Source organism: Rattus norvegicus, chromosome 3 (assembly GCF_036323735.1).
Source record: "Rattus norvegicus strain BN/NHsdMcwi chromosome 3, GRCr8, whole genome shotgun sequence".
NCBI classification, from domain to species: Eukaryota; Metazoa; Chordata; class Mammalia; order Rodentia; family Muridae; genus Rattus; species Rattus norvegicus.
The window spans coordinates 43,360,939-43,382,080 of record NC_086021.1 but is presented as its reverse complement, the minus strand read 5'-3'; the positions used below and the strand labels follow the sequence as shown (position 1 = coordinate 43,382,080).

The window sequence follows — 21,142 nt, the reverse complement described above, 5'->3', positions numbered from 1 at the left end:
TAGTTGATTTAAAAGATTGCCTTTTCACAATCCCTTTGCATGAGAATGATAGGGAAAGATTTGCTTTTTCAGTACCTACTTATAATAATAGTATGCAATGAAGATATATCATTGAAAAGTCTTGCCACAAGGAATGTTAAACAGTCCTACCTCATGTCAATATTTTGCATGACAGCCATTAGAAATAATTTGTAAAAAATTTCCTCAATCTAAAATTTACCATTATATGGTTGATAACCTACTGGCTGATTCAGACATAAATATCTTAGAAAAAAATGTTTGAAGTAATGAGCATTTTGCCTTGCTGGAGATTACAAATGTTAGGGTTCGGGAATCATCACACTTAAGCAAGAATAGTTTATTGAACGCATACCCCAAGACTGATCAATCAGGACCACTAAAAAGGACTCAGGAACCTTACTGTGGTACCAGTCTGTTCTTAGGACATGTTTTATTTTATAGTAAAACCAAGTTCAGAAGTTCAGAAAGGAAGGGCAAAGGCAGTAATGCATTTTGGCTAACTAGACAAATCAGGTGACTTATAAGTGGACTGGTCCTAAGTGAAGTTAGAGGGTGGTAATAGGAGGGTAGTTTCAGAACATTGAAATAATAGAGCATAAGTAATACAACCATAGTGTTATGACCTCTTATGACCTTTTCAGTGTCAGCTATAGATAATTACTTCTGGGAAGTGGAGTCTGAGAACCTGAACATAATTTCACCCTTTGAGCAAAATGCAAATTGAATACAAAATGGCCACAGTTATTTTAAAAGGAGCAGGCCTCAACAAAAAATTGCTCCTGAAAAAATTTTAATTTTTTTAATTAATTCTATTAATTATCCAGAATATAAGATAGATCTACAGAAAATTCGACCATAGGAAGTACAAATCAGAAAAGATCAATTACAAACTTTTTCAAAAATTGTTGGGAGATATTGATTGACTAAGACACATAATTGGATTAATTACTCAAGAGCTAAGTAATTTATTTCAAACTTTTCAAGATGATTCAGACTTAGACAGTATAAGAAAATTATTATCTGAGGCTGAAAAAGAATTGGCTCTGGTAGAAAGAAATCACAGATACAATCTCGGAATATGCAAGATACAATCCACAGACCACATGAAGCTCATTAAGTAGGAAGACCAAAGTGTGGATGCTTCAGTCCTTCATAGAAGGGGGGACAAAAATATTCACAGGAGGAGATATGGTGACAAAGTTTAGAGCAGAGACTAAAGGTATGCCCCACCTGGGGATCCAGCCCATATACTGCCATCAAACCCAGACAATATTGCTGATGCCATGAAGTGCAAGCTGAAAGGAGCCTGATATAGCTGTCTCCTGAGAGGTTCTGCCAGAGCATGACAAATACAGAGGTGAATGCTCACAGGCAACCACTGAACTATGAATGGGGTCCCCATTGGAAGAGTAAGAAGGATTAAATGAGCTGAAGGGGTTTATAACCCATAAGAACAACAATACCACCCAACCAGAGCTCCCAGGGACTAAATTGCATATGTAGCAGAGGATGGCCTTGTTGGGCATCAATGGGAGGAGAAGCCCTTGATCCTGTCACGGCTTGATGCCCCAGTGCAGGGGAATGTCAGGGAGGGGATGTGAGAAGGGGCAGGTAGTTGAGTTGGGGAACACCCTCATAGAATCAGGGGAAGGGGGGATTGGATAGGGGGTTTACGGACAGGAAACCAGGAAAGGGAATAACATTTGAAATGTATATTTTACAAATATCCATTATAAAAAGAAATAGAAATCACCTATTTTTACACAATACATATAGATCTCATATAGGTCTACCCAGCCCTCTAGTGCAATGTAATGTTGAAATTGATCAGCTATTAGTAGGAAATGTGTAGAGGCCTCAGAATTTCAAAAGATATACCATGTTATTAGCAAAGGTTTGAAGAGAGATTTTTCTACTACTTGGCAACAAGCCAAGGAAATTATAAGGAAATATTCTACTGGCTCTTTGTATAACCAACCTCCAGTATTTGCAGGAAGTAACCCAAAAAACGGACCCAAAGAAATGAAATTTGGCAAATGCATGTGTTTCATTTTGCAGAGTTTGGAAAATTAAAGTATGTGCACCATACCATGGATAAATATTCAGAATTTCAATGGGAAACTGCTTAAAGTTTTGAAGAGTTTAATTCCTGTAATTACACATTTATTAGAAGGTATGTTTATTATGGGAATACCTGTACAAATTAAAGTTGACCATGCTCCAGCATGCCTCTAGTAAAATGAAAGAACTTTTGCATATTGATATAAAGCATATTGCAGGCATATCACACAATTCTGCAGGACAAGCAGTCATAGAAAGAGCTTATCATATTTTGAAGGAGGTGCTTAATAAGCAGAAAGGGGTAACAAAGACCATAGAAATATATTACATAGTGCTATATTAACTTTAACATTTTTAAATACTATTGAGCAAAAAACAGCTGCTGAGAGACATCGATTTTGGGGAAAAAACTGCTGAATTAAACCAGTCCACATATTTTAAGGATGTGTTAAGTCAGAATGGAAGGCAAGAAACATGTTGCATTATGGGAGCCTTTGTTTCTACAGGAAAAGAAGAGCTGTGGAAAAGATTAGATTTGACCCTAAGAGACCTGGAAATCTTGGCTATGACATAAAGAAACCAAGGAAAACAACAAAACATGTAATGTATCTGCTAATTCCTTCTTGGCTTTGCCCCACAGTTACCTGGCAACCTCCAGGTAGGCCTGGCTTACTATTAAAGGGGCTATTTGTCCCCTCCTCTCTCTTACTCTCTCTGCCCCTTATCTCCCTGATCCCTTTCTCCCTCTCTTCCCTTTCTCCTCCCCCGTCTAGACTGTGTGTTCTTAACCAGACTCTCCTTTTTTCTCTCCCTTCTCCTCCTCCTCCTCCTCCTCCTCCTCCTCCTCCTCCTCCTCCTCCTCCTCCTCCTCCTCCTCCTCTCCTGCTTTCCTCTCTTTCTGGTCTCTGTTTCAAGCCCAGCAACTGAAACCCCACTTACTTACCTTCTTCCCAGCTACAGACTGTAGACATCTTTATTTAACCAATAGTTTTTAATTAAGGAGAAAGGTTACATAGCATCATTTGGCATACGGGAGAATTTCCTCATCCCTAAGGATCTCATCAAGGACAACCAAATCTTGAAAGCCAGTATTTAGCATTTCAATACATAGCAATAGACCAAACCTCAACAATGAATAAGACATTCACTGTGTGGTCAGTAAATATTGTTGGCTACAAAATCCTCTCTCTTATCCCTCTCAGATCTCTGATAGGATTGAAGACTAGATAGCTTTAGTCTCACACAGGCTTACATTGTTTAGAATTTTAGAAGTTGATTTAAGGTCAAAAAGATATTTTCAGGTTGATAGTTGGCAAGTTATGATAGAAATTGATTTAGGTACAGAACTTTGGACTCACCAAGAGCAGATAGATAGTACTTTCTCCAAGGTCGCCAAATATGAATGGACTGGACATGGTGAGTGCAATTCTTACCTGATAGTTTTCATGATTGCTTTTATTGTATATAGATTATTGATGTTAGAGAAAGAGCCTTTTATTGGACTAAAAGGGGAACATGTTCAGATGATATCCTTGTGCCCTGTGTAAAGACTGTCTTCGTCTTATTCAGATGCTGATTTCTGTACTGGCAGAGATTTCAGTCCAGGCTGGACTTTGGTGTTGTTACTTTTATGAAGCCTCACCTGTCTCAGTGTTTCATAAACATCTTCTCTATGACATTCTGATTAGTTTATTAAAGAGCTGAACATCCTATGGCAAAGCAGAGAGGATAGATGAGACTTTGGGACAGAGATAGGAGCTCTGGGAAAGAATCAATCATGGGAGTTTTGCCAGCCAGACATGAGCAAAGATACAGATGCTGGAACTGAGGGAAGGTAATTAGCCACGTGACAGAATGTAGATTAGTATAAACAGATTAATATGAGTTACACAAGCTAGTTGGGCACAAGTAAGCTAAGGCTAAGCTTGTATAAAAAAAATAGAAAGCCTCTATATTATTACTTTGGTGGCTGGCAGGTTGAGGTAGTACAATGACAGGTCTGGGCCTGCAAACTGCCTCAAGTCTAGAGACCAGCTCACTAGCTAAGACTGACAACCCAATGTAGCCTTTCTTTTCTTTGTTTGAGAATTTTTCCACTTAAACAAATCAAACAAAAATTCAGTAAGCTTCTTACCTATTTTATTCCTGGGAACACTATGATTGATGAGCCAGTACCAAAGGTTTATATGGTTTGTGCCACCATAAAATTCGCTTTGTTTATGCTGACCATTATGGATAAGGACAATATAAACCTCGTTTAGTAAATGCTGACCACTACAAACTACAATTACCTCCCCTTTGGCAGTTCAGTGCTGCTCCCTGGCCTCTACCTTGGGGCACAATAAAACCCATTGCATTTAATTTGTCCATTGAGCAGCAGTAACTTCAACCCTATGGTCTGGCACAAGAAAAAGGGCAACAACAAAATTGTTCAATGTGCTGGTGCCCTCTTGCCATTTTTTTTTTTTTTTGTCCTATAGGATTAGTGAAGGGTATGTCTTCTGGGCCTTCCCGTTGTGGAGGATTAGGTTTTGCAGTATACCCACTCTACCACTGCAATTTCTCTGAGCCTTAATAATCCCTTCACCAACACTAAGCCAAGGGACATCAGGCACCTCTAACTCCTTTTCAATAGGCCATCTTTTGACATATGCGTCAACCAACCATTCAAACAAACTTTTGACGCATTTTTAAACTGTGGGAGCTTCCATATTAACTGAGAATTCCACTCAGAGGGCCCACTCAAAATGATCTAGTTTTTTGTTCAGTCCACCATGATCCCACACACATTCCCCAGGTTTCTGCTTGAATGAAATAACAAATTCATTAAGCGTGTTTGCAGTGTAAGGCACCTACTCATGAGTGATACTTTCTCCCTCCCCCTAGGGGCCTGTTTTGCCTTATGTCTGGTTATAGGTCTAGAGGCAACTATTGGTGGGTCCTGAGGGACATCAATAGTTTTTTCTTTTTTCTTTTTATTGGATATTTTTTATTTACATTTCAAATGTTGTTCCCTTTCCCGGTTTCCCATCCGTAAGCCCCCTTATCCTTCTTCTATGAGGATGTTCCCCCTCCTCAACCATCTCCCTTTCCCACCTCCTCACCCTGACATTCCCCTTCACTGGGGGGGGTCTAGCCTTGGCAGGACCAAGGGCTTCTCCTCCCATTGGTGCCCAATAAGGCCAGAGGGACATCAATATTATCTTATCTTAAATTTCCTTGGCTTAGCAGACAATGAAGTATTAATTTCCTTAGTCAAAGTTGGAAAAAGCAATATTTCAAAGGTTACGGGTGAGGGCACTACTTCCTCAGGAACCCCTTGAGAATCTGAAGATTCAAAGTTCTCTGCTTCAATAGGGTGTATCCTCATATCCCCATCCAAAGTTATAGGACACCATTCTTAACTAATCAATGTCTTTCTTTACTTTAACTGCCAACACACTCTGAGGCTCATTCTGAATTTTCACTGTAATTCAGCCAACCTTACAATGAGGGCTTTAGTTTTTTTTTTTTTTCAACTCAAGCTCTGTGGCTACTGGAGAGAAAGTTCTCTTCCAGGGCACACTTAGAAACAATATATATATATATATATATATATATATATATATATATATATATAAACACAGACATTATACATATATATCATATACACATACAGATATAAATATACAATTTTATCTTCAATATATTCTGGAATCGCAAAGAAGCAGGCTCCAATGCCAGTGAAGGAATGGATGTGCTAGCAAGGTAAGGGGAAATAGACAATGAGCACAGGTTTCCTTCTTCTATGGTCTACATAGGCTTCCAGCAGAAGGTGTAGCCCAGATTAAAGGTGTGTGTTCTCACCTCTGGATCTGAATCAAAGCTGTGTGTTTTCCTACCGCAAAGGTCTGGATTCACCCACTTCAAACCAAGCAAAAATAATCTCTCACAGGTGTACCCTCCGTTTCTGGGTTATAGTTCATTCCAGATGGAGTCAAGTTGACCCACGCCTGTACCCCAGCATTCAGGGGGTATGTATCGTTGGAGACTCAAGCCAGCAACACATCACTCATGCTTTATGTATGGGAGTTTCATGCCTATAACCTAGCACTTGTGTTGCATGGACTGTGGGAGCCTCAAACCAATAACCCAACACTCAAATGCATGTACTGTAGTGGGATCATTGCTATAATTCAGCATCCATGTGATAGGTACTATTGGTAGCTCATGCCTATAACCCAGCATGCATGGTGTGTTCCCTGGAAACAAATGCCTGTAACTCCAACACTCGTGGTGAATGTGACTATGGGAAACACATACCAGTACTGCAGCACTCATGCTCATGAACTATGGGAGGCTCAGACCTGTATCTTCGGACTTAGTGTATTCACTGTATGAGACTTACACCACTAACGCATCATTCGTGGTTCATATACTGTGGGAGGCTCACACCAATAATTTAGCAATATATGTATGGGTCCATGGAGGTAGGGTGGGAACGGCAGCTTCACATTTGCGGGTTCTTTCCTAGCCATTTCCTTTGCATCCCCTCTCTCAGCCACATCTTCACATGAAAGAATTCAGGGTCAGGGAGAAATGGCTACCTGCTTTCCACTAATGTGGCCAGAGACGTTGCCCTGTCCATCCAGCTCCAGCCCAGGGCCTTCAGGATAGGGACCCACTCTCCTCCAAATGGTAGAGCCTGGTTACTTCCAACCCAGCACCAATTAGTTCTGACTCATTCGGGATTTGTCTCCACCCATAGATTGGGGCTTCAGGTTCCTGAAGCCTGTCCAGGCCAACAACTTTTCTCCTCAGGTCTCTCCACAGCTTTGATTTCCTTCCAGGAAGGCCTGGAATCCTGCTTACTGGTCAGGACCTGCTTATTGATCCATAACCAAATTCCTTGTTCAGACTGAGTTTGTTACCACAGTCCTTAGTAATGACTTCTGAAGGGGAGGCATGGTCTGGAATTCTTGTAAACCAAGCTGACCTTGAATTCTGCTCCAGCCTCCCAAGTGGGATTTATCTGCATGCCCCAAGACTCGAGGCTTTGCCTGTGCAGGTTTGAGGTTGGTTCAAGCTGTGGAGCCTAAAGTGGGTCATTTCCATAATTGCCGTTTGTGGTTACAACCCGTTCCAAGACCACAGGCCCTTAGCCTTTCGGGAGCTCATAGGCTGAGCAGAGATATAAACATGAACAGCAACTAGGAGGTTCTATTGTAAAGGGTAAGAAATAAAAAGTTCACTGAAACTATTTGATCGTGGGGAAAATTATTAATGCTTTGGGCATCTTCTCTCTGCAACACAGAAATCTTAGGATTTCTGTAGGGACTCAGGTCAGCTATCTATGGAGACCCAGAGTTGGTCTTCTGTAAAGGCCCTTATTGCTTTAACCTATAAACAAACTACCTCAGCTGCCAACTTCGTCTGCATTCTCTGTGAACTACGTCCTAGCTGTAGGTGCTCTGTGACTTTCCTCAATCAGAAACAGCTCATCTGTGTGCCCATGTATGATCAGAGTACCATACTCTCATGCTGAGGGTAGAACTCAAAACAGACTAGAAACAGCTTCGGTAGTGTACCTTAAGTGGGAGAGGGCAGACAAACTCAGCTTCAAACAAGCTCCACACTAAACTGGGAGTGTCTGACAATTCTGTTCCCCTCTCTGAACCCTAGTTTACTCACATGTAGAATGGGAATCGCCATACCAGAACACAGCTGTTGGGAGAATTTACTAGTGCATGTAAAAGGAAAACTTGGGCTTTAATTTTGAGACAAGGTCTCCTGTAGCCCAGACTGGTCCCCAACTCACTGTGTAGCCGAGGATGGCCTTGAATTCCTGATCCTGCTGTTTCCACCACACAAGTGCTATGATTTACAGATAAGATTCACAATGCCCCCCCACTCCAATTTATTTATTTAGCTTCTTGAAAATATAACCAAAATTCATGGACAAAGTAGAATGGGGGGGGGGGCCTGCAGCTCCTTCAAAGCTCCTACTTTGCCATTTTATTTCTAACACCGCACCTGAGTCTCTGTGACTGCCTGTAATTATCAGAAGGCTCCCACTGACTGCCATGGAATTTAGAGGTATACACTCTGCTTTCCTTCTGGAAAGAGCACCGGGGCCAGGTTGGCTCTGCCATGTGCCCAGTATATGTGCAGACAGTGATCACTTCTCAGAGCTCCAGAATGTTTTGATGTGCCCCGGGTCTTTTGGCTTGGATTACCTCAAGAAGCCATGCGAGAGGGGTATATTCACCAGAAAAAGTAGAATATTAGATGGTTTACATTGCTGGAACCAACCCTTATAGACTAGAAATCACATTCCTGAACTCTTGTAGGAATGCCTAAATTCTGTTTCTAAAAATGGGAGTCAAAGGGCTAAAGAGATGCCTTAAACAAAACCAACCAAAGAAAATGAAATTTAAAAATCCAAATAAGTTTGATGATGTGGCATTTGTTTAAATTCCTACAATAGTTGCCCACTGCATCAAAAGAAAAATAAATCTGTATATTCCTTTTTTCCTCTGATCTCCAGCCACCATGGTGTGGCTCTTCCACAAAAGGCCTAGATACCCTTCGGAATGCATCAGATATCTTCCATATGACTTCCCACCTTCCCAACTTTGTTTTTTGTTGTTGTGGTTTTTGTTGTTGTTTATTTTGAGAGAGAGGGTCTCCTGGTTGGCTGCAACATGCCACATAGACTAGGCTATCTTAGAACTCACAGTTATCCACCTGTCACCTGCCTCTTCAGTGCTGCAGTCAAATACGTGGTACACTATGGCCAGTTGATTGGTTAATTCTGTTTTTTAAAGATTTATTTATTACATATAAGTACATTGTAGCTGTCTTCAGACACACCAGAAGAAGGCATCAGATCACATTACAGATGGTTGTGAGCCACCATGTGGTTGCTGGGATTTGAACTCAGGACCTCTGGAAGAGCAGTCAGTGCTCTTAACCACTGAGTCATCTCTCCAGCCCTGGTTAACTCTTAATCCTGTGTCAACCCACCCTCCTTACTATGTTGGAATGTTTTCCTTAACAATTATAACTTTCTAACATGCTCTAGCAATTTATTGTATTTATTGTTTATGTCTAGCAGAAGTAAATGACAAGTTGAGGACAGAGTTCTTAATACATTATTTTTATTGTTTTATTTATTGTGTCTGCAAATATATATCTGTACTACATGCTCACAGTGCCCAGAAGGTGTCTAATTCCCTGGAACTGGTCTTGTGAGTAGCCATGTAGGTGCTGTTAATAGAACTTGGATCCTCTGGAAGAACAGCTAGTGCTCCTAATCGCTGAACAATCTTTCCAGCCCCAAGGACAGAGATTTTTGTTTATTTCAGCCATTGGGTATTCTAACTGCCTACAAGTGTGTTTCTGTATTTTGTTGCTATTCAATATACAGTTGTCAAATGTACAATGTTATAGTTCTTGGCACTGGGATACGACAAAAAAAAAAAAAAAAAAAAAAAAAAAAAGCTTTCCTGCCCACTCCTGGAACTCACGCGCTTAATTAAGTCTGTTTTCCAGTTCATCTTTTCTGATTCCTTTGAGATTTGGGCAAGTAACACCTGCAAGCTTTGCATTCCTATCAGTCTTCCGAAAATTGAATAGGAAAAAAATCGCCAGTATTTGTACAGAAATTTGGCATAAGAAATGCTTTAATAGCGCTTGCCTAGCAAGCGCAAGCTCCTGGGTTCGGTCCCCAGCTCCGAAAAAAAAGAAAAGAAAAAAGAAAAAAAAAAGAAATGCCTTAATGTTTGTTTGTTTGTTTGTTTGTTTGTTTGTTTTTCCAAGCCGGAGAATTGGGGATGTTAATTTTTCCAAACGTCTAAGCCAGGTCTTCCTTAGTCCTGGAAAGACGGTAGGGTAACAGTAACCCTAACTGAAGATACTTTACAGGGTAGGATGAGAGCTAGGGATTTCTTGTTAACCACCTCGTGGTCTTCCCTAGAAAAAGCCTCGTCTGTTTTTTCGGAGGTGAGGTCTGTTGAAGGAGAGAAAAAGCATTTCACTAAAACTACAAATCCCAGCACTCCCCGCAGCAGACAGCTACGGGTCCCAATAGGCTTTATCCGAAGAACCTCCGTGTTCTCTTGGAGATCCGCGGCCCGGAATTCCGCCTGAGAGGGAGCGGAAGAGAAGCGGGTCAGGTTTTTACGTCTCTTCGCAGACGCCACTCACGGATCGGACGTGACGTAAGGAGGGTTCCGGCTTCGGCCTCCGCCGCTGCCTCCGCTACTACCACCGCCGCCGCTGCTGTTGCCGCGGCTTGTTCTTCCTAAAATGGCGCCACTGGATCTGGACAAGTATGTGGAGATAGCGCGGCAGTGCAAGTACCTTCCCGAAAACGACCTGAAGGTGAGCCGGGCCGGAGGCCGTCCAGCTTGCGAGGCAAGCCCCTTCCGGCTGTGGGGCTCCCGCCGGCCCGCCCTTCTCCCTCGGCGGGATCCCTACCGTGCGCCCGATCCTGGCGCGACGGAGGGCGCTCAGTGGTGTGAGAGGACCGGGTCCGACGCGGCGTGGCGCGGAGAACCAGGGGAACCCGAATTCCCCGAATGCTGTCCAGTTCTCTGAGGGGAGATCCCGGGAATGTCACGATCCCCTGGTCCCTACGGGACTCCGAGCTTAAAGACTCATTCTAACTCGCTCGGTCTCCCGGAGACGGAGCCCGGCGGAGAGGGTAGTGCTCCCGGGATGGGGTCCTCCCTGCAGAGTTAACAGGAGCTGCTGTCTGCTCCAGGGACACGGCCGCAGTGTGTTTTAAGTCCCTGAAAGGTGGGAAGCCGGTGGGCGGGATCGATGCTACCATAATGGGAGAGAATGACAAGTCGCCTCTGCTTCACCACTCCCCTAAACTGCTTCCTAGGAGTGATAGTTTTGTTCTGATTATTTGGATGTGGATCCCTTTTCTTAGCACGTTGTTGCGCTATTGAAGTGAATAAGCGGTTGCTTATCAAGTTCAAATGTTTTTATGACCTCTGAGCTATTCCCCCGTAATTCCAGGAGTCATTTTCTTGGTTTTCCAAAAGAAGTCTTACTCAGTTCAGGTTAAGTGAATGAAGTAAAGGAAGAAAGCCGTTGGTATACCACTGTTTTCAAAAGTATTTTATTTCTGCAAAAACTAGTACTTAGGACCACATTGGCTGCTAATGTCTGTTTTATTCCGTTAACTTTGATTTATTGTGTAGTAAGTCACTCTCGAGCATTTTTTTTCATGCTGTTTTGAAATATTTTTAAGCCATGGGCTTAAAACAACTTATTTTTTCAAGAAAAATACTTTTTTCTTAATGAATTAATATTTCTCGTGTGAAGATTTTGCTCTGTTTTCCTGTCTCATCTGGTACATGAAGTTTATATTTAAATCAGCCAAAAAAGTATGCAAAATGTTTAAGACCTCGTGTTGGTTATGTGAAAGTATTTATCTTGTAACTCACATACATGTATGTGTTACATGATTTGTATTCGTATTCAACCACCTGAATCAGTCATTGGCCACTTCTTTCTGCTTGGTAATTTTTGTTTGTTTGTTTTGTTTTTGCTTCCTTCCTGAGATAAGATCTTAAGATAGTTCTTGCTAGGGGTGGACAGATGTCTCAGTGGTTAAGAGCACTGGCTGCTTTTCTAGAGGACCTGGAAGTTCTGTTCCCAGTAAGGACATGATATTTTGTAACTCCAGTTCCAAGGGACCTGATGCCGTTTTCTGGCCTTAATAGACACCAGGCACACATGTATTCCACAGACATATGTGCAAGCAAAACAATCATACACATAAACTGAAAATAAATCTTAAAAGTACCTGAGGATGACCTTGAACTCCTGATCCTTTTGCTTCTACTTCCAATGCTGCACCCTAACCAACATGCCTGGCAGTACTATGCTTTTCCTTTCCAGTCCTTTTTTTTTTTTAAATAAACAAACAAATAAGGTTTATTTTTAATTACTTGGAGGGGGTGGAGGTTCGTGCACATTTTGCCTTTGTAGGCCAGAGGCACCAGATTACCTGAAGCTGGAGGTACAGGCAGTTGTGAGCCAAAGGATGTGGGTGATGGAAACTGAACTCAGGTCCTCTTTTCAGTCTTAACTACAGAGCCATCTCTCCAGATCTTAGACATAGATATTTTGATACAGGGTATCATGTAACCCAAGCTTGCCTTACCCCTGGTTCTCCTGCTTTGATCTTAGTAGTGGTTAATTTTATTTTATTTTATTGTGGTATGAGGGTTGAACTGAATTTTTTTAAAGATTTATTTGTTGTTTTTTATTTATGTGTGTGTATGTGTACATGTGTGAATGTATGTGCACCATATGTATGCTGGTGCTGGCAGAGACAGAGAGCATCCTGTCCTCTGGATTGGATTTATAGGTGGTATGAACTACCTGATGTGGGTGCTGGGAATTGAGCTTGAGTCTTCTGCAAGAGCAGTAAACACTTAACCACGGAGCCATTTCTCCTGTTGTGTGCTTTTAGAATTAATTATTTATTTTGTTTTGTTTTTTCGAGACAGGGTTTCTCTGTGTGGCCCTGGGTCAAAGTCACTGTAGATCTGGCTGGCCTTGAACTCAGAGATCCTCCATGTGTCTGTGGGATATGGGTACGTGAGCACAGATGCCCTCAGAAGCCAGAGGCATTAGAAGCTGTCATTACAAGCAATTGTAAGCAGCCTGGCATGAGTGCTGGGAATAGAATGCAGGTCCTCTGCAAAAAATAGTATGTGCTCTTAACTGCTGCATCATTTCTCCATCTCCACATGTATCTCTTTCTTACTAGACTTCCCCACTCTCTTTAATATCTTGATTAACTACTGGGGAAGAAAATCTAAATTTTCTGTAAATCCTTCAAAAAAAGAATAGTTTCCTATCTTGGAAACGTTTCATCAGATTGTGCAGCCAGTCTCTGATATAGTTTCTGTTTGCTTGGTTGCTTATTTATTTGTTGAGACAGGCTTTTGTTGAGGTTTGGTCTGTTGCTATGTGTTGTAATTCTGTATCCCAAGGTCTAGTCACCTCAAGACAGGTGAACACTCACATAAGCCAGCTTTTTTGGTGTAAACCTTGCTCCTTAATTCAAAACTATCAGTTGAGAAAAGATGCCTACTGCCTTTAGCTGGCGAGAGAGAGGTAGGTGGGGCTCCAGTTGCCAGGCTTGGGGTCTAAGGTAGACCAGTTGGAGTAGGAGCTGCCCAGGCAGAACATGGCAAGTGATATCTCAGAGTTAATGACAAGGAAGTAGACAAACTAGCATAGAGGGTTGATAACTGCCCAGATGTAATGATTTAAGGCTTATTATAAATATAAGAGGAACTAAATGATCTAAGGTAGGTAGAAATCCCCAAATATTATTTACTACAACAGGGTTTTGCCCTGAAGTCCAGTCTTCCCTGGAACTCAACTGTGTTGCCCAGTATAGCCTTGAATTAACTGCAATTTCAGTTTTCCTGCCTCTTGTCTCCTGAGTGTTTACAAATGTGAGTCACCATTCCTGACTATCTAGTGTTTACGAAGTTCAATTTTAGCTAGTCTTGGTGGCAAATGCATTTAGTCCAGAACTCAGAAGGAAGAGGCAAATGGATTTCTGAGTTTTGAGGCCAGCCTGGTCTACATAGTGAGTTCCAGTCCAGTTAGGGCTGCATAATAAAATTCTATCTCAAATAGGAAGGAAGGAAAAGAGAGAAGAGAAGAGAAAATTTTTTTTATTTATTTTATCTCCTGGTCTACATAGTGAGTTCGGGAGAGGAAAAAAGAAATTTTTATTTATGTTGCCTGGCATAAAGTACAAACTAAAAATAGGTCAACGAAGTATTCTGGGAGACTTTATTATTTATTTTATGTATGTGACTGTTTTATCTGCATGTATGTATCTATGTGTATGACTGGTGTCTGAGAGAGTCAGAAGAGGACTTCAGATCTCCTGGAATTACGAGTGTCTGGAAGGTTGCAAACCACTGTGTGGGTGCTGGGAACTGAAAATGAATCCCCTGCAAGAACAAGAGTGCGCTTAACCGCTGAGCTGTCTCTCTAATCCTGAGTCTTTAAAAAAAATGTATGATTTTATTTTATGTGTGTGGATATTTTACTTGCGTGTATGCCTGTGTACCATATACATGCAGGGCATAAGGGGACATTGACTGTTTTGGGGCTGGAGTTACAAATGGTTGTGAGCCACTGGGTGCTGGGAATTAAAAACAGAGCATCTGGAAAAACAGCCGGTGTTCTTAACTACTGAGCCATCTCTCCAGCCCCTAGCACTATCTTTCTTGAGGTCATAACGCCAAAATAAAAGATTCTACCAGAGGAAGGAGAGAAATAATTAGAGACATTTAATAAATATTACAGAAAGATTTAGTCTTAAAGAAGACAAGTGTATTAATGTTTTAAATATTTATTTTTACTATTTTTTTTAAAGATTTATTCATTTATTATATATAAGTACACTGTAGCTGTCCTCAGACACACCAGAAGAGGGCACCAGATCTCTTTACAGATGGTTGTGAGCCACCATGTGGTTGCTGGGAATTGAACTCATGACCTCTGGAAGAGCAGTCGGGGCTCTTAACCGCTGAGCCATCTCTCCAGCCCATTTTTACTATTTTTAACTATGTATACACATGTGGGTATGTGCATGTGTGGGCAGGTGCCTGAGGAGACCAGAGATTGGATCCCATGGAGCTGGAGTTATAGATCATTGTGAACTATCTGATGTATCTGGAAACTGAATTTGGATCCTCTGGTAGAGTAATATGCATTACTTTTTAAAGTATATAGTCTTATTTTATATTTATGAGTGTTTTGCTTCTGTTGTATGTATGTGTGCCACATGTGTGTAGTGCTCATGAAAACTAGGAGAAAGCATCAAATACTCTGGAATTGGAGTTATAGACGATTGTAAGCTGCCATGTGGGTTCTCTGCAAGAGCTGCAAGGACTCCTAACCATGAAGCTATATCTTTAACCCTTTACTTGTATTTTAAGTTAATTATAAGTTGGAGGCATTAAAAATTTATATTTCTAAATGGATTTGTAGTACTCAGCTGAATTGGACATGGTTAGATCACTAGTACTGGGGATATTGAAGGAATGAAAGTAAGCAGACATTGGTGTAACATCTTACTGGGCTTATATCTATAAGAAAGACTACAGAATCCAACAAAAAGTACAAATTTTCTAAGCTGTAGGTGGTAAGTGCATTCTAATGCATATGTATGCACATTTTTATGTGCTAAGGCCAGAGGTCAAGCTCAGGTATCTTCCTCAGTCATTATCCTCCTTGGATTTTATAGTTTAGTTTGGGTTTGTTTGTTGAGGTTTGGTTTTGTTTGAGACAGAATCTTTTACTAGATCTAGCGCTTGTAGATTCTGGTAGGCTGGCTGATCAGGACCCTAAGGAATCTGAAATTGCAAACATGTACCACCATGTTTGTTTGTTTGGTTGTTTTTTTTTTTTTTCCTAAAGTATAATATAGGTAGATTATGGGAGTTGAACTGAGGTCTTCATGTTTAGGACTTTACTGACCAAACCATCTTTCTAACCTGAAAATACAGATTTCATACCCAGTTGAGTAGAAAAATGATAATTATAGTAAATTCTAGTATATAATTTAATATAAAAATTGTAAAAAAAAATAATAGCTTAAGATGTTTCATCTGTTAGGTTGGGGATCAAATATAGCATCTTGTGTTTGCAGGGTGACACCTCTGTCACTAAACTGTAACCTGAATCTTTGAAGTCTTACCCTTACTTTCGGAGAGAGGCCTAATTCTGGAGAGATGGCTAAGATTAGAGGTGCCTGTGTTCAACCCCAGCACCTATGTGCAACTCAGAACCATCTGCAATCCCAGTCTTAGAAGATCTGATACATCTTCTGGCCTCCTTAGGCACTGAACAAATGTCTTCAGACACACATATATTCAAGAAAAACACACATAAAATAAAGAATAAGATTTTTTAGAAAAAGCATTTTGGGAAGATGTAGAGTACCTCTGTGGTAGAGTATTTGCTGAGAATAAATGGAGCACTTGACTTGATCCCCAGCAATGAATAAAACCAGACTTGGAGGCAGAGGCAGGAGGTTCACCATTTCAGGGCCATCTTTATATAACACATTTGAGGCTAATCTGTGGTACATGAGATCCTGTCTCAAAAAATAAAAATTGAGAAAGCTATAAAATTGAGATTGTCACCTCTCTTTTTGTTTCATTTTGTTTTGTTTTGTTTTGTTTTGTTTTGTTTTGTTTTGTTTTTTGAAGTCAGAGTCTTGCTATGTAGCCCTAGTGGGGCCTTGAACTCACAGCAGTTGTCCTCATTGGTCTTCCTTGTTCTGGGATTGCAAGTGTGCATCCCCTTGTCTGGCCACCATGCAGGATACACTATGCTTTTTGTTTAATGTTAAATGCGTCTCTTCTAAACCCTTTTTGATAGCTGGCAGCTTGTTTGACTGTTTCGCTTCAGAGTCATCTCCTGTGTCATCTTAAAATATTCTGTAGCTGCCTAGTATAAACATGCCTTCAATTTTCTAGTAGCTACATTTCCATAACATATAAAAATAAATAAAAGGGGCTGGGGAGATAGCTGTGCTTAAGTGTGTGCTGTTCACATAGAGCACCCAGGTTTGGGTCCCAGAGCCCAGGTTGTATTGGTCACAAGCACCTGTGATTCCACCTACGGGGAATCTAATGCTCGTTCTGGCCTCCTCCTCCTCCTCGGGAATATGCACTTGTGGGTGAATGCCATTGCTCTCAGAGGGACGTGAGGAAAACTAAAGCAAAGCATTGGAGCAGAGGCAGAGCTCTCGAGTTCAAAGCCAGCCAAGCAACACAACCTTGTTTCAGATACAACAAAACAATAAATTAGAGTAAAATATATCTTGGTTCTTTGGATGTGACTCAGAGAGCTTGATGCTCTTGGCAGAGGACCTGAGCTTGGTTCCCAACACTTATCCACAGAGGGTGATTCACATCTGCCTATGATTCCAGCTCTAGAGGACTCACACCTCTGGCTTTTTGGGGGCACCTGCGCTCAACATGCACAGATCCACATCATACACATAATTTAAAATAAAGATAAATCTTTTAAAAGCAAGTAAAATGAATTTTTATACCAATTTCATCATGAAGTGTGTATGCCAGAGAGACATAGAAACCATACATACTACACAAGACCTGACTATAGAGTCTCTGTCTCTGTCTCTCTCTCATGTGCATGTGTGTATCCAGACGGGTTTCCAGACTTACTTAAACTCGATGTGGCTAAACAAGTGCTGAGATTGCAGGCATGGAAAGCCATGCCTAACTATTTTCTTAAGTAGCCTCTTGTGTCAAGTAATATGTCATATGAGTACCAAGGATAGAAGTAGATGCATCTTTTTCTCCCTTTGGAGGTCTCTCAGTATAAAAGATTGGAGAGAGAAAGAGATGATCCTTGTACAGTGTAGCAGGTGCTCTAATAGAGGGCTAAACTCAGAGCCTTGAATGTGAGTTTGTTTTTGTTTTTAAGACAAGGTCTCACTTCAGAGTTTGGCCTTGTTTATAGTAGTCTTCTTGCTTCTGCCTCTCTGGTGCTGAAATCACAGGTGTGCACCTGAGTTACATCTACACACACACCCATGTTTATAGATATTAGAAAAAAATGTAGTTTTGAGATATTGCTAGTATATGGCTAACTAAAAGGAAAGGTCAATTTAGAGACAACTTACAGAGGTAGATCCTCTGTTTTTGGAACAGGATCTCACTATGCAGCCCTGGCTGGCCTGGAATTTGCTAGGTAGTCTAGACTAGTTTCAAGCTTGAGAGATCTACTGGCCTCTGCTTCCCAAGTGCTGTGATTAAAGGTCAGGGCTCTATGCCTGGCTATAGAGAGACACTGTTTTGTTGGTAGTGGTGGTGGTTTTGTTTGTTTAGTTGGTTGATTTGGTTTTTCAAGACAAGGTTTGTCTATGTAACACCTTAACCTGTCCTAGAACTTGCATTGTAGACCAGGCTGTCCTTAAACTCACATAATTCTGTCTCCCCAGTGCCGGGATTAAAGGTATGGGCCACCACATGGGACTAAAGATACACTGTTTTATGTGGTAAGAATATGACAAAATCTTAAAGGTGTCTGAATGGAATTTGAATGTCTGGATGATTATTTTGAAGGAATACTCTTGAAGGATTTTTAAGGTCAGTAAAAGGAAGGTTTTAGAAATAATATTCTGGCAGCATTACGGACCATGGACAGGAGTGGGACATGACTGTCAGAAACAGGTGTAGTGGTGAAGGCCCAGAATACCAGCACCTAGGAGATAGAGACAAGAGGGTCACGAGTTCAAGGTCTTCTTCAGCTATATAGAGAGCCTGAACTGTATAAGATCCTATCTCAAAACAATAATGGCGAGATATATATATATATATATATAATTTTGTAGGTCAAGAGGGAACAGGGAGTCAGGGGCAGAGAATAGAATGGGAGACCATGAATGTATATTTTGAGGAAGACATAGAGAAGAGAAAGAAGATTTTCTAAGAGTGGAGCCATGAAACTGTTATTGTCTGAGATTAAGAATTAATTAAATGAAATCATGCACCATCTTCCCGGTGGAGCTGAGTGCCCGAGGTGGGTCAGAGGGTGGAACATCAGAGTCGCAGCAAGTGGACATGTGCACAGAGCGTGGTCAGGTGCCTACACTGAAGTCTCAGGTTTCTGGGAACTGGTCTGGGGCACAAAGACAGCCTTCGACTGCCACCCACATCCACTTAGTGGCATGTCAGCCAAAGCCTGTGGCTCAGCAGCGATCCTCAGGAGTTCAGCCTGGCTTTCCCTTTTACAGTCAGAAGCCCCTGACTCCAAACAGCAAGTGTGGGAAGCTGAAGGGGTGGTGAGAATCGCCGCAGTAACCATGCTGCACACCCTCACAGGGGCAGGACACCATGCTCAAGGCTATGTGAAGGTTCATGTGGCCATGTGGAGATACATGCTGATCGACTGAGTAGAGTGACTTAGGTACAATCCTCAACTACCTGCAGGACAGGTCGGTGCCCTGCCTAAGTGTACCAGAAAACTTGGGGATGCTAGGTGAAGCCTGACTACCTAGTGCAGGGCCTGACTGAAGACTGTCGGCTGGAGATGTAGGGTCTTACCTTATTCTATCTAGTCTGGAATTTGCTGTGTTGGCCAGATTGACCTGAAACCCACAGGGATCTACTTCTCCCTCCCAAGTGGTAGAATTAAAGATTATGCCCAGCTTCCAACTTACTTTTTGAGACAAGGTCGCACTGAAACTGGAATTTACTGGTCTGTCTAGGCCTTCTGGCCAGTGAACTGAAGGGACTTGCCCATCTCCACTTAAGCAATGAGATTACAATGAATGCCATGACCTTTTCACATGGATGCTAGAAATCTGAACTCAGGTCTTATGACTATATGATGTATTTTATTGACTGCACCATCTCTCCAGCCCCACCATCTATTATTTTTAGAGCAGTATTACCAACTATAGAAATTTAGGAAATAGTTCATTTGAAAAAAAAAAGCATCAATTTTTTTGTGTGTGTGTGCATGTGCATGCATGTGTATCTATTCAATAAAATGCATGTACTGTTTAGTATACTGCTTTTATTTTTGACATTGTTAATAATTGGTATCTTTCTATGTCAATAATGGCTCAATAGTTAAGAACACTGTGACTGCTCTTCCAGAGGTCCTGAGTTCAGTTCTCAGCAACCACATGGTGGCTCACAACCCTCTGTGATGGGGTCTGATGCCCTCTTCTGGTGTGTCTGAGGACAGCTACAGTAATTTAGATATATATTTATTTAACTGAATATGATAGGGAGTGGAACTAATTTGCACTGAGTGTGAGATAAGAGTTTTTAGATTGTGACTTTAGGATAGTAAGAGAAGCCAAGTTTTCCACAAGCCATACAACAAACAAAGCTCTGAAGGGGCCACTGCAGTGCAGTTGCTAATGTGACAAAGGATACATACTGAAGCTTCAGACTTTTCTTTATTTTGTGGGTACTTGATAGGAACTTACATGCTACTTCTGTTCAGCTAGAGATGGAAGCCAGGATCCTGTGGTTGTTAGGCAGCTCTCTCCTCTCAGCCATATCCCTAGCTATGAGCGCTTCCTGGATCAGAGATGAAAGGTAGTGCTTCGGGACATTGCTGTCTAAGTCCTCATTTGGGATCTACAGAACTAGCATTCGTAGGAAGCAGTTAAAATCTCACTCTAGTTAGCGTACTTGGGTTAGATGAAGGATAAAGACTCCTGTCTAAGTAGTTGACATGTCTTCCTCAGGCACTCAGCCTTTGAGGCATACCAGGCTTCTTGGTGATGTTCTTTAGTTTATGGTACAGGCTATGGAGCAGAGTGTGGGCAGTTACCAAATAACTTGCAGTTTGGGAGTCATTATGGACTGTGAGATAGATGTAGCTTCAATTGGGTTCAGATTCTAGCATATTAGACTGTAGAAACTGTGGAGCCTTTCAGGATTCCATTAGGATTATGATCCGTTTTAAACATTTATTAAGTGATAACTTCTTTTGTTACAGAAATGATAATGGGTGTTTTCCAGAGATGAGTTCAATAGAGTAGTAAAAAGAATAAATAAGTTGGAATCAGCAGCGAAAACATGGTATGTAAAATAAATGCTGCAATGACTGGGTCACTTTCTAAAAACTAGACACTTAAGCATTCTAGAAGCTGCCTGGCTAATTTTAGAAGGTGAGGTTTTTTTAAGACGACATAAGCCAGGAGCTCAAGAAAAGCACTGTCCTGAGAGAGGGAATGTTGCGGTAAAAGTAAAAAAGCAACAGACCTGGTTCCCATGAGTATCCTGGTGGTCACTGGTTCCAGCTGCACCCGGTCACTGGAACTAATGCTAATTCACCTCAGATTAGTATCTCTCCTGGTGGCTCTCTGCTAGCCACAAACTTTCTAGTTCCAGCCACGTGGTAAAATCAAGACTCAACAAACTGTAACCCAACAATCAGATTTACATGTTAAATCCTCAATCTACAATAAATCCACCCAATAAACTTACAACCAGTTGATAAGGATAACCCCCCCCCACCTAGGTAA

The 21,142-nt window shown here is 41.4% G+C and overlaps 1 protein-coding gene across 2 annotated transcripts in view; it reads left to right on the top strand.

The window, feature by feature from the left end:
- Positions 1 to 10,273: 10,273 nt before the first annotated feature.
- The window catches only part of Ppp6c (protein phosphatase 6, catalytic subunit), a 32,287-nt gene continuing 21,418 nt past the window's right edge, over positions 10,274 to 21,142 (top strand). Inside the window, exon 1 of one of the 2 annotated variants that reach the window (NM_133589.2) lies at positions 10,274 to 10,446. In NM_133589.2, coding sequence (NP_598273.2) covers positions 10,372 to 10,446 — 75 coding nt within the window. In that variant the 5' untranslated portion in view covers positions 10,274 to 10,371. Of the gene's footprint in view, positions 10,447 to 10,518; positions 10,864 to 21,142 lie in introns of those variants that run through there. The other variant, XM_017591448.3, reaches the window with a different exon arrangement.